The 14,105-nt window shown below is 47.7% G+C and overlaps 1 protein-coding gene across 4 annotated transcripts in view; it reads left to right on the forward strand.

Annotated features, from left to right (window-relative positions):
* The first annotated feature begins 5,671 nt into the window (after positions 1 to 5,671).
* The window catches only part of DLEC1 (DLEC1 cilia and flagella associated protein), a 93,034-nt gene continuing 84,600 nt past the window's right edge, over positions 5,672 to 14,105 (forward strand). For 3 of the 4 annotated variants that reach the window (XM_058729415.1, XM_058729416.1, XM_058729417.1), the window contains exons 1-2: positions 5,677 to 6,414; positions 7,433 to 7,583. In XM_058729415.1, the coding sequence (XP_058585398.1) occupies positions 6,016 to 6,414; positions 7,433 to 7,583 (550 nt within the window). In that variant the 5' untranslated portion in view covers positions 5,677 to 6,015. Of the gene's footprint in view, positions 6,415 to 7,432; positions 7,584 to 14,105 lie in introns of all 4 variants that reach the window. The other variant, XM_058729418.1, reaches the window with a different exon arrangement.

Below are 14,105 nucleotides of genomic sequence, written 5' to 3' on the forward strand. Positions count from 1 at the left end.
GGGGGGGGGGGGGGGGGGGGGGGGGCGCTGCAGCCAGGCTCTTCCTTTACGTACCCCAGACCCACCCCACTCAGGCCCTCCTCTGGCATCTGGCCCAAGCAGAGGAGCTGAAGCCTCCTCCCCGGCCTGAGATTATTAGGCATGGCTGACTCAGAGTTGGCACAGGCAACCAGGTTCTGCCAGAAAAGAGGGCTGGGCGATGCCCTGCTCAGAGCAACCAGGCTGCCGCCCTGACCTGTGGGTCAGTCTACACTCCGGGGTACTGTCCTCACCTCCCCTGTCGGCCCCCTCCCTCTCTCACAGGCTGGGAGGCACTCTGCCTGCCTGTGCGGGGGAGTATAGCTATTCGTCTTTGGAGGGGAGGGAGCCTGGAGGGCCTAGCTTGAGGCTTTGTGCCCAACCACAAACCTCTGCCCTAAACAAGCAGGGCCCTCTGTGGGCCCAGCCCTGGCCTGGCGCCTGAATTACCCTCCCCGAAACCTAGCTCTCAGTTACCTCTGCAAGATGCCCTGAGATCCTGGTGACTCACAGGACTTCTGGCAAGCTCAGTTAGTGTGCAGAGAGGGGCCGTGCATGGCCAACCATGTTGTCCTGTGGTGGAGTTTCAGGCATCTTGCCACCTCAGTGGACCATCCTGTCTTCAGTGTGTGTGGGGGGTGGGGAGGGGTGCAGGAGAAGGGGGCTTCTGGGATGACTGGAGACAGGGGACACCTAGTGAGACCTAGTATTAGGGTCGTGCCTACCTCCAGTCACTTCCCAGGCCGCTCCACCACTATTCATTCTAGAGGCCTGGGGAGAGAGAGGATCAAACCTGAATGTCAACTTTCCGGACCGTCGGGCTCCTCTGTGTTTCAGGACTGGCCCCGCCCACCCCATCCCCCAGAAATGCAAACCTAGGCAACTTTGAGTAGGTTTATTCCACCCTTCCTGGTCTTTGAAGCCCCTGTCCCAGGGCACGGGGATGAGGGGCTCTTTAAATCGGCTGTGTGGGTTCCTGTTGTGACACTTTGAGCAATCCCTTCATTTCTGTGAGCTCTACAGTCAGGAGCTGCAGTTTCCCTTGGAGTCCACTGAAATGACAGATGTCCCCTACCTGGTACAAGTAAGTGCCTGCTGGACAGACATAGACTGGAATCCTCTCTCCCCACGGCTGTCCCCTACCTGGCCCCCTCTACTGAGCCTGGTGGTCACAGAGCCCAGCCTCAGGCTCTTGGTCTAAGGGCGTGCCCTGATGCTTGTGAGGCCTGGAAAACCCCATCTGAGCCCCACTCCAGAGGGTCCTGGACCCAAATCCGGACGCACTAGGAGGAAAGGTGAAGGCGGCCTCTCCCAAGGAAGCGGCTAGGGCAAGTGCAGGTGCTCAGATCATGCCAGGAAGACAGTACTGACCGTGCAGGGATCCAGGATGCTGGGATGGACCACAGGGTGTCAGGGCCCATTGGTCATCCCAGGATGATATGGGACGACTTGGGTTACTTTTCCATAATTATATTTGTGAGATTTTCATTGTGTATTTGTTTGTGAACACAACTGCGATGTTTCTTTCACTGTGGACCAGGTCCCAATGCTTGCCCCAGCCCTATACCACCCCACAGGTGTGGGGAAATACTCAGGAGACTGGCCCTCAGACCCCCCTGTGAGGGAGGAGCACACTTACGTCTGTGAACTGGAGAGGACCCTGCTCTGCTATTTCATTTGTTCAACAAACATTTATTGGGTGCCTACTCTGTACCAGGCACAGTTCTAGAGGCTTGGGAATCGTCAGTGAACAAAATATACTCCAAACCCCTGTCCTCGTGGAGCTTAACTTCTAGTAGGACAAAAAGAGACGCTATAATAAACATAAGAAGTGAGTTGTATATTACAAGGTGTGTAAGGTGAGGGAATTCTGGAAGGGAGAGGGTTCAATTTTAAATGGGCTGGATCTTACAAGGCAAGTGACATTTGAGCAAAGACATGTAGGAGAGCCTTTCGGGGATATCTGGGAAAGAGGATTCTGGGCAGAGGGGACAGGAAGTGTCGAGGCTGAGGCAGGTGTGTGGCCGGTGTGTTGGGGGACCGGCAAGGAGTCCAGTGTGACTGGGGCAGAGGGAGAGAGATAATGAGAGGAGGTGAGAGGTAATGGGGGCCAGGTTCTGCTGGGCCTTCTAAGGGCTTCCACTTTTACACTGGGAGAAATGGAGAGCACTTGGGAGGTTTCAGGTCAAAGAGGGACATGATCCCACCTGTGCTTTCAAAGAATCACTCTGGCTGCAGGGAGGCGTATCATGGAGGGACAAGGGGTGAAGCAGCAAGCTGGGTGAGGAGGCTGTCGCAGTAATTCAGGTGATGGAGATGGTGGCCCAGACCTCGGGGGTAGGAGTGGGGGTCAGAGAAGCGGCAGGACTCTGGATACAGTCTGATGGGAGAGCCAGCAAGAATTACCAGTGGGGCCAGTATGATCAAGAGAGGAGTCAAGGATGACTCCAAGCTTCTGGCTGGGCCTCGGAAGGAGGCGGCTCCCAAAACCCGAAATGGAGAAGACTGAGGAGGAGGAGGGGCTCTACTCCGGACATACTAAGTTGGAGATACCTTCAGATGGCCAAGGCAACATATCAAGGACATGATGGATGTACAAATCTGGAGTTTTGGAGGCGGGTGCAGGCTGGGAATAAAATCTGGAATGTGGTTGGAAACATGTTGAAAACGTCCATCAGCTCTCACATAATGCTGGTGGAGATCTGCTCTGGGATAATCTTTCTGGAGGCCAGTTTGGCAGCATCTGAAATATTAACAAGGACACACCCTTTGGCTACGCAATTCTAGTTCCGTGATATTATATTATTATCTAACTCTGTGATATTATCTGTATATCACATACAAAAACATTGTACAAGGTGAAGGGCGCCTGGGTGCCTCAGTCGGTTGAGCATCTGACTCTTGATTTTGGCTCAGGTCGTGATCTCACGGTTCGGTTCGTGAGATCGAGCCCTCCATCGGGCTCTGTGCTGACAGTGCGAAGCCTCCTTGGGACTTTCTCTCTCCCCATTTCTCTCTGTTCCTCCCCCACTTGTGCTCGCGTGCGTGAGCACGCTCTCTCTCTCTCAAAATAAATAAATAAACTTCAAAAACAAAACAAAACAAAAACATTGTACAAGGTGAAGCTCATTAGGGGGCACCTGACTGAATAATTTAAGATATTTTCATACAAAGCCATACAGAGAAAGACAGATACCATATGTTTTCACTCTTATGTGGATCCTGAGAAACTTAACAGAAACCCATGGGGGAGGGGGAGGGAAAAAAAAAAAAAAGAGGTTAGAGTGGGAGAGAGCCAAAGCATAAGAGACTCTTAAAAACTGAGAACAAACTGAGGGTGGATGGGGGGTGGGAGGGAGGGGAGGGTGGGTGATGGGCATTGAGGAGGGCACCTGTTGGGATGAGCACTGGGTGTTGTATGGAAACCGATGTGACAATAAATTTCATATATTGAAAAAAAAAGATATTTTCATACAGTGAGTGGGCCTGCATTTATTTAAAAGAAACAAAAGTTCTGGTCAGCAGAACAGATTGTGAAAAAGTGAAGAAGGCAGCTCAAGGGATTCTCTTTGTGCTAAGAGGTCTGCCTAGGGGAGGAGGCCGGAGAGTGGTGCCAGTGAGGGCCCCGGCCCCTTGTTTCTTCTGGGGCCGGGTCTGAACCATTTCCTTAATTGGTTCAGTCAGGGGGCAAACAGAAGTCGAATGCTGGAGGCAGAATCAGGGATGAATCCAGCTTCTCAGGCAGAGGGAGACATGTCCAACTCTTGATCTCAGCTCAGGTCTTGGTCTCAGGGTGGTGAGTTCAAGCCCTGCCACTGGGCTCTGCACTGGGCGTGAAGTCTACTTAAAAAAAAATTGTGTGTGTGTGTGTGTGTATATGTATATATATATATATATATATATATATACATATACACACACCCTGGGGCTCATCTCAGGGAGCGGGTTTCAGCTGTGAAGGCCCACAGGCTCACCCCAGGAGGAAAAAGCAGCGAACTGTATCAGCTGTGAGCAGAAGCCATCGCGTGCTAATGATGGCAGTCTGTGGGATCTCAAGTGGCTGTCCTGGACAAGCGTGGTCCTCTCCCCCCTTTCAGTGGAGATGATCCCCCCCACCGGTTGCACACACAGGTTATTGGGGAGTCATTCTGGGCCCCTCTTCTCTCATACTCCCATTTTCCACCGGCAGGTCTTGTGAATTCCCCCATTCACATGTCTCCAATCCATTCCCCTCCCCTACCCTAAACTCCCAATCCGCCTGTTTCCTAACCTCTGCATTACTTTCCTAACCCATCACCTTGATGCCTCTTGCCTCCCTCCAGTCCGTTCTTTCACAGCAACCAGAGCGCTCTCAGTAAACACAGAACTCATCATGACACTCCCACCTGAAGACCCTTGATGGCCCTTCTGTGCTCAGAACGAAGTTTAAATTCTCTAATGTTGCCTACAAACCTGCTTATGATCTGGCCCTCGCCACTCAGCTTCATTCGTCCCGCTCAAACTCTAACTTCCACTCATGAACTGCCGGAATTTTTTTCCCCCACATGCAGTGCTCTTGCCTGGCTTTTGTACCATGAGTTCCCTCCGCCCAGAGTGCCCCTTTTCCTCCTCTCCTGGCTTATTCCTACTCATCCTTTTTTTTTTTTTTCCTTCACTTTTTAAAAAACTGGAGTGTAATTTGTATACAATAAGATTTATCCTTTATAGTCCTGTGAGGTTTGACAAAGCCATACAGTTGTGTAACCACCACCGCAATAAAGAACAGTTCCCTCACCGCAAGGAATTTCCTCAGCCTCCTTTAGAGCCAACATTACTTTCCATGACCTGCTTCTGGCAACCACTGATCTGTTTTCTGTTTTGTACTTTTCAGAAGGTCCTAAAAATGAAACCATTCGGTACATAGCCTTTTGAGGATGGGTTTTTCTACCTAGCGTAATGCATTTGATATTCATCCCTGCTGTTGTATCAGTAGTCTGTTTCCTCTTTATTGCTGAGAGCGTTTGTTGTATAGATACACCCCAACTTATCCTTTGGCCAGTGGATAGGACATTTGGGGTTTTTTTTCCAGGAGATTGTGAACAAAGCCGCCATAAACGTTTGTGTACAGGGTTTTGTGTGCCCCTAGGTTTTCATTTCCCTCCGGAAAATACCTAGGAGTGGGCCTCCTGTATGTGTAACATTCTAAGAAACTGCCACACCGTTTTCCAGAGTTGCTGTACTAGTTTGTACTCCCATGGCAACATGAGATTTTGAGTTTCCCCACATCTTCACCAGAACTCATTTGGTACATTTATTTAACTTCCTGACATTGTACTAAGTGTTAGCGGTATCACGCTGTGGTTTTAATTTCCACTTCCCTGATGACTAATGATGGTGATTTAAAAAAAATCTCTGCCCGGTCTTCACTTCGTCCAAAAAGCCACTGTTTACGCTCCGTCCGCAGAATGATGAGGTCCTGTCACTTTGTGGTTCCCTGAAAACCAACACTTATCGCCACCTTGGGCTTAACCCACTAAAAGCTAGCACTGTTTTCCAGTTCCCTCCCTGCTCATCACGCTGGTCTCCACGTCTCGGTCTCTCTCTCTCTCTCTCTCTCTCTCTCTCTCCACACACACACACACACACACACACGACTGAGGGCAGAAGCAGCATCTTACTTCCTTTGGTATTTTCAGCTCCCAGCACAGACTTGAAAGACAGTCTTTATACCATAAATATTAAATGAACGAGTTAATAATTGCTTAAGAAATCAGAGAATGAACGGACGAAGAGAGGTAGTTAGGAACCAGGTTTTGCATCCAGACCGACCCGGCTGCGCCAGCGAACTGTGTTTCCACAGGTGCCCGACGCGAAGCTCACTTTAACAAGGTCCACAGAGAAGATGCGAATATTTACAACGGTGACGACACCGAAGGCACCTCCGACGAGCGAGGCAAAGCGGAAGAGGCGCGGCCGGAAGCGGAAGGGCGGCAAGGCGTGAGCGGCGTCTCAGTTGCCATGGAGACGGGGAGAGCAGGGGACCGGCTGTCTGCAGAGTCCGGGTCCTGCGCTTTCGGGGGCGCGACGTGGACGCCCGCCTCGCGTCAGGCCCGGGTCCGCAGCCCCAGCGAGTCCACCCGTCTGTCCTCGGTCGCCTGCTCCGAAGCCTCTCACTACGGCTTTGGGGGCCGGGGCCGCCGCGCGGGGCCAGCCGCGCTCCGGCCGCTCCCCGAGCCGCCACTGCTGCGTCTGCGCCCCACCTCGCTGCGCACCCAAGACATCTCGCACTTGCTCACCGGCCTCTTCCGCAGCTTGTACACCAACGAGGTGATCGGCGAGGACCTGAGCGCGAACTTGATCAAGGCCCGCGGCAGCCAGGATGCGCGCCACGAGGAATTCGTGGACGAGCTTCGGCGGGTGAGGCGGCCCGGAGCCCCGCGCGCTCCCTGCCGGTGCTCGCCGGGGACGGGGCGGGGGACAGTGCGGGGGACCAAGGGCGCAACCCCAGAAAGGCGGGTTCCCACGGGACTCAACCGCTGGACAAATGCCGGCACCTGCCGGGGGCGAGGCCCTGGGGATGCCGCTGGGAAAGCGCAGAGTCCGTGCGTCGGTGCGTTCGACAGTGTAGTAGAAGGACACGCTTTCCGCGCATTTACGTAACACACACACACACACACACACACACACACACACACACACACACACAGCCTATGTCTGGAGCACCTCTTCATCGACATTTCTCTACATGCACACGCACAGTTACATATTGCACGTATAAATAAAAGGCCTGGGGCAGATAGCTGAATAATTGTTCCCTGGAGATCGTGAAGCTAAAAGTCACCCCTTTGGGGCTGCCTGTGTTTGTGTCACACACCACAGTCGGAACCTAGGCATTCCGTGTCCAGATTTGAGGAAGCACGCCCAGTCCCTTGTACAGATGAGAACACACCTGCTTCCCCATCTGTACAGGGAGGCAAGCAGCTGCCTTGGATCCGCACTGCCGAGGAATCCCTTGTAGGGAGTCCCAGATGAGCACTTTCCAGCAGCTGAGGTCAACTGTGAAGGGGCTGACAGCTGGAGGCTGACTGCTCCTTACACTCCCTGCTGCTAGGTAGCAGGTCCTTCCTTGAAGGGGCACCTGCCTGGCACAATTCTGTCTACCCCAGGTGGTGTGTGTGCCGTTGCCGAGTTTGCATGGCAGCCGTGAAGGCAGGAGGTGGACTTTCAGGCTCGGCTCTTTCCCTGACTTGACCGTGAAACCTTTAAGGCGTTTCCCTTCGTGGGTCTCAGTTTTCACACCTGTTGGGTTGGACCAGATGGTCTCCATAGCTCTGTGACTGCTCTGGGTTTCCCAGGAAGCCTGATGCTGGGGGGAGGGTGAGTAAAGCTCTGTGATCTCACCAGATTTCTGTGCGTTTGATGGTCTACCCGTCAGATTCGGGAGCTCTACAAGCAGCGGCTGGATGAAATTGAAATGTTGGAGAGACATATCATTCAGGGCCGCGCACGAGCTCTTGCAGAGAAAGAACGGATCATGCAACAGGCCGATGTGCATGCCCAGGAGACCTTCATCAAGATGCCTCCAGGTGTGTGTAAAGAACTCCCATATGCCCCTCACCGGATTCCCCCGTTGTTAATACATGACCGTGTTTGTTCCACTGTCTGCTCTCTAGCTTTCTTCTGAATGTTTGGAGAGCAAATGGCAGATGTGATGTTTCAGTACCACAGAACACTCTGGCATGCACGTCTCCCAAACAGAGACTGTCCCCTACACCACCAGCATACCACCCTCCAAGCCTAGAAATCAGCATTTGTGCAACATTAACCTCCAATTCACAGATCCCATCCAGGTTTCACCAGCTGACCCACGGTGGCTTTTTCTCTTCTCTGGTCCAGGACTCTGCCTAGGAAGTCTTGTTGCATGGGATTGTCCAGACCCCCTTTTAGAGTCTGTGGTTCAGAAGAATTCTTTGATCTTTTCTTGTCTTTCATGTTCTTTAAAATTTTTTTTTAGTTGTGGGGCGCCTGGGTGGCTCACGTCAGTTAAGCGTCCGACTTCGGCTCAGGTCATGATCTCACCGTTCATGGGTTCGAGCCCTGCGTCCTGCTCTGTGCTAACAGCTCAGAGCCTGGAGCCTGATTCAAGGTCTGTGTCTCCCTCTCTCTCTGCCCCTCCCTCCCTCTCTCTCTCTGTCTCTCTCTCTCAGAAATAAATGACCATTAAAAATTTTTTTTAGCCAAGTACAGTTGACACACGATGTTACATCAGTTTCACGTGTATGACTTAGTGACTGCACATGTCTACCTCGTGCTCGACAGAAGTGTAGCCATCGTCTGTCCCCATACGTCGCTATTACGGCATCATTGACTGCGTTCCTTATGTTGTGCCTTTTATTCCTGTGACTTTATCATCCCATAATTGTGTTTCATGTTCTTGACAGCTGTTCCCCCCCAATTTTTAAAAAAAAATTTTTTTTAATGTTTATTTATTTTTGGGACGGAGAGAGACAGAGCATGAACGGGGGAGGGGCAGAGAGAGAGGGAGACACAGAATCAGAAACAGGCTCCAGGCTCTGAGCCATCAGCTCTGAGTCATCAGCCCAGAGCCCGACGCGGGGCTCGAACTCATGGACCGCGAGATTGTGACCTGAGTTGAAGTTGGACGCTTAACTGACTGAGCCACCCAGGTGCCCCCCCCCTCAATATTTTTACTGTGGTAAAATACACCTAAAATTTGCCATCTTACCTATTTCTAAGGGTACAGTTCAGAGATAGTAAGCACGTACATAATGTTGTACGACCATTACAACCCTGCATCTCCAGAATTCCTTTTTTTAATGTTTATTTATTTTGAGAGAGAGAGCGAGCAAGCAGGGGAGGGGCAGAGAGTAAGGGAGAGTGAGAATCCCAGGCAGGCTCCATGCTGTCAGTGCAGAGCCGACTTGGGGCTTGATCACAAACTGTGAGATCATGACCTGAGCCTAAGAGTTGGACACTTAACCAACTGAGCCACCCCTATGCCCCCAGAGCTCTTTTCATAGTATTTTTTAAAGTTTATTTATTTATTTTGAGGGAGAGAGAAAGCATGAGTGGGGGAGGGGTGGGGCAGAAAGAGAGAGAGAGAGAATCCCAAGCAGGCTTCGTGCTCTCAGTGCAGAGCCCAACTTGGGGCTCTAACTCATGAACCATGAGCTCATAACCTGAGTCAAAAATCAAGAGTCGGATGCTTAACCATCTGAGCCACTCTGGTGCCCCTTTGTTTATATAAGTAGTTTTTTTTTTTTTAAAGTTTGAACTCTTTTCATTTTCCAAAACTAAAAATCTCATTTAGTTTCCCATTAGACAATAGTTTCCCATTCCCCTTACCCCAGCCCCTGGCAATCACCATTCTACATTCTGCCTTTATAGTTTAGACTACTCTAAGTACCTCATATAAGTAAAATCATATGGTATTTGTCTTTTTTGTGACTGGCTTATTTCACTTAGCACAATGTCCTCAAGCTTCACCCGTGTCGTAGCATATGTCAGAATTTCCTTCCCTTTTAAGACTGAATAGTATTCTATTGTATGTATAGACCACATTTTGCTAATCCATTCGTCCGTCGATGGAGACTTGGGTTGCCTCCATGTTTTGGCTATCATGAATAAAGCTGCTATGAACAAGGGCGTACAGAGAGCTCTTTGAGACCCTGCTTTTGATTCTGTTGGGGGTATATACCCAAAAGTGGAATTTCTGGGTCATATGTTAATCCTACTTTTAATTTTTTGAAGGGACTGCCATACTGTTTCCCACAGTGGTTATATCATTTTTACATCGCCCCCAACAGTGCACCCGGATTCCCATTTCTCTACATTCTCTCCAACACGTGTTATTTTCTGGGTTTTTTTGATAGTAGCCGTTCTAATGAGTGTGAGGTGGTATCTTATTATACTTTTGATCTGCATCTCCCGGCAAATTAGTGATGTTGAGCCTCTTTTCATGTACCGATTGGCCATTTATATATCTTCTTTGGAGAAATGCCCATGGAAGCCATTTTTAAAATCATTTTTATTAAAAAAAAATTTTTCAAATGTTAATTTGTGTGTGTGTGTGTGTGTGTGTGAGAGAGAGAGAGAGAGTGCGAGTGGGGGGAGGGGCAGAGAGAGTTGGGGACAGAGGATTCAAAGTGGGTCCTGTGCTGACCGCAGAGAGTCTGATGCGGAGCTCAGACTCAGGAATTGGGATTTTGAGATCATGACCTGAGCTGGAGTCGGACGCTCAACTCCCTGAGCCACCCAGGTGCCCCCGTCATTTTTTAAATTGTTGCCTGTGCCTTTGGTGTCATATCCAAGAAACCATCGTCCAATCCAGTGCTGTGAAGTGTTTGCCCTATATTCTAAGAGTCTTACTGTTTTAGGTCTTACATTTAGGCCTTTGATTAAAATTCTAATTGAAGTCCAATTAACATACAGTGTTCTATTAGCTTCAGGTGTGCGGTATGACGATTCGGCAATTCTGTACGTTACTTCATGCTCGTCACAATAAGCATACTTGTTTTTGTTTTTAAGTGAGTCGGCTTTATTTGCTCTGAATAAAATTTTGTGCTTCTTGGAACTAGCTTCTATAAACTACCAAGGGATCTTAATGTACAAGATATTCCAAAATAGCCAAGACTTATATTTCGTGCGGGGGTGGGGGGAAGCTCAGGAAGGAACTCTTGCTTCCGCGCTAGAGCTAACTCCTCTGACTTAAGTAAGCCTCCTCCCCATTTCATAGATGAAACTGAGGTTCTATAGGGGCGCCTGGGTGGCTCAGTGGGTTAAGCGTCCAACTTTCGCTCAGGTCACGATCTCCCAGTTCCTGAGTTTGAGCCCCGCGTAGGGCTCCGTGCTGACAAGTCAGAGCCTGGAGCCTGCTTCGGATTCTTTGTCTCCCCCTCTCTCTGCCCCTTCCCCACTCATGCTCTGTCTCTATCTCAAAACTAAATAAACATTAAAAAAACATTAAAATAAACATTGTGTGTATGGTACATACACACAATGGAATATTACTCAGCCATAAAAAAGTATGGATCTTGCCATTTGCAACAACATGGGTAGACCTAGAGGGTATAATGCTAAATCGAAGAAGTCAGAAAGAGAAAGACAAAGGTCTTAACTTTCTTTTTAAGTTTATTGATTTATTTTGAGAGAGGGAGAGAGAGTTTGCACCTGAGTGGGCAAGAGTCAGCATGCACACATGAGTCAGGGGGAGGAGCAGAGAGAGGGGAGAAACAGAAAATCCCAAACAAGTGGGGCTCGAACCCACAAACTGTGAGGCCATGACCCGAGCCAAAACCAAGAGTCAGACGCTCAACTGACTGAGCCACCCAGGTGCCCCTGATTAACTTTGATATGCTGTTTTATATGGTGTTAGATAAGAGTCCAACTTCATTCTTTTGCATAAGGATATCCACTTTCCCCAGCATCATTTGTTGAAAAGATTGTTCTTTCCTCATTGAATGGTATTGGCATCCTTGTCAAAAATCATTTGACCATAGATATGAGGGTTTATTTCTGGGCTTTTTATTCTATTCCATTTGTTTCTATGTCTGTCTTTATGTCAGTGCCATATTATTTTGATTACTATAGCTTTGCAGTAAGTTTTTAAATCAGGAAGCGTGAATCTTCCAGTTCTGTTCATTCTTTTTCAGGGTTGTTTTGGCTATTGGGGGTTCCTTGAGGTTCCATATGAACTTTGGGATGGGTTTTTCTATTTCTGCAAAACACATCCTTGGTATTTTGGTAGGGATTGCACTGAATCTGTAGATTACTTTGGGTGGTATTGACATTTTAGTATTAAGTCTTCTAATCCATTAACAAGGAATGTGTTTCCTTCTATTTACGTCATCTTTAATTTCTTTCAGCAGTGTTTTGTACTTTTTATTGTACAAGTCTTTCACCTTTTCAATTAGCTTTTAGGTATTCTTTCTGATGCTATCTTTTAAAAAAAATTTTTTGTAACGTTGTACTTATTTTTGAGACAGGAAGAGACAGAGCATGAACAGGGGAGGGTCAGAGAGAGGGAGACACAGAATCTGAAACAGGTTCCAAGCTCTGAGCTGTCAGCACAAAGCCCGACACAGGGCTCAAACTCACGGACTGCGAGATCATGACCTGAGCCGAAGTCGGAGTCGGCTGCTTAACCGACTGAGCCACCCAGGCGCCCCTCTGATGCTATCTTAAATGGAATTGTTTCCATAATTTCCTTTTCAGATCATTCACTGTTAGTGGATAGAAATGCAACTGATTTTTGCATGTTGATTTTGTGTCCCGCTACTTTGCTGAATTCATATATTCTAACAGTTTTTTGTGGAGCCTTTATGGTTTTCTACATATAAGGTCAGATCATCTGCAAACAGATACTTCTTCCTTTCCAATTTGGATGCCTTTTTTTTTTTCTTGCCTAATTGCTCTAGTTAGAACTACTAGCGCTGTGTTGACTAGAAATGGTGACAGCAGGTATCCTTGCCCCTTGCCTTGTTCCTGACCTTCAAGGAAAAGCTTTCAGTCTTTTCCCATTGAGTATGATGTTTGCTACTGGTTTTCCATCTGTGGCTTTTATCATGTTGAGGTGGTTTCCTCCTAGTCCTAGTTTTTTTAGTGTTTTTATCATGAAAGTGTGTTGAGTTTGTTTAATGTTATTTCTGTATCAATTGAGATGATCATGTGATTTTTCCCCCTTCATTCCATTAATGTGGTGTATTACACTGATAAGTTTCTTCATATGTTGAACCACCTTGCATCCTGGGAATAGGTCTTACTTGGTCATCGTATATGGTCCATTCACTAAGCTGCTGGATTCCATTTGCTAGTATTTTGCTGAAGACTTTTACACTGAGGTTAATAAGAGATACTGGTCTGAAGTTTTCTTGTGGTGTCTTTGTCTGGCTTTGGTATCAGGGTAATGCTGGCTTCATTGAATGAGTTAGTAAGTGTTCCCTCCTACTCCATTAAAAAAAAACTTCATTTTTTTTAAATGCTTGGTTTTTTTTTAATGTTCAATTCTGTAAATGTTTGGTAGAATTCAGTGAAACCATCAGGTGCAGGGAGGGCATTTTTTTGTTGGGAGATTAAAAATAAATTTTTTTAATGTTTCTTTATTTTTGAGAGAGAGAGTGACACAGAGTATGAGTGGGAGAGGGGCAGAGAGAGAGAGGGAAACATGGAATCTGAAGCAGGCTCCAGGCTCTGAGCTGTCAGCACAGAGCCTGACATGAGGCTCAAACTCACGAATAGTGAGATCATGACCTGGGCCGAAGTCAGACGCTTAACCAGCTGAGCCACTCAGGTGCCCCTTGTTGGGAGATTTTTGACTGCTGATTTAATCTCCTTACTAGTTATAAGTCAATTCAGATTTTCTATTCCTGAACAGATTCTTTGGGATTTTGTCCTTGTAAGTTTCCTGTTTCTAGGAATTTGTCCACTTTATCTATGTTATTCAATTTTGGGGGGATAGAATTGTTCCTAGTACTCTTATAATCCTTTTCCCCCCCCCTGTGGAATCAGTAGTAACATCCCATTTTCATGTCTGACTTGAGTCAGTTGAGTCTTCTCTTTTTCTTAGTTGATCTAGCTAGAGTTTTGTCAGTCTTGTTGATTTTTCTGAAGAACCAACTTTTAGGTTCAGTTGATTTTCTCTGTTGTTTTTCTGTTCTCTATTTATGCTCTAATCTTTGTTATTTCCTTCATCTAGCTTTGGGTTTAGTTTGTTTTTCTAGTTCCTTAAGTTCTTTAAAAAATTCTTTTTTTTGCTTTCTTAAGTTCTAAAGTTAGGTTGTTGACTTGAGATCTTTCTTATTTTTTCATATTTCCTTGTTTATTTTTAGTGAGAAAGAGCAAGTTGGGGAGAGGGGCAGAAAGAGAGAAAGAGAGAGAGAGAGAGAGAGAGAGAGAGAGAGAGAGAGAATCTTAAGCAGGTTCCATGCTCAGAACGGAGCCCAACACGGGGCTCGATCCACAACTCTGGGATCATGAGCTGAGCCAAAATCAAGAGTGAGACACTTAACTGACTGAGCCATCCAGGCACCCCAGATCTTTCTTTCTTTTTTTTTTTTTTTAAATGTGCTTATAGCTATAAATTTTCTCCT

The sequence above is a fragment of the Neofelis nebulosa genome, chromosome 5 (genome assembly GCF_028018385.1).
Source record: "Neofelis nebulosa isolate mNeoNeb1 chromosome 5, mNeoNeb1.pri, whole genome shotgun sequence".
NCBI lineage: Eukaryota > Metazoa > Chordata > Mammalia > Carnivora > Felidae > Neofelis > Neofelis nebulosa.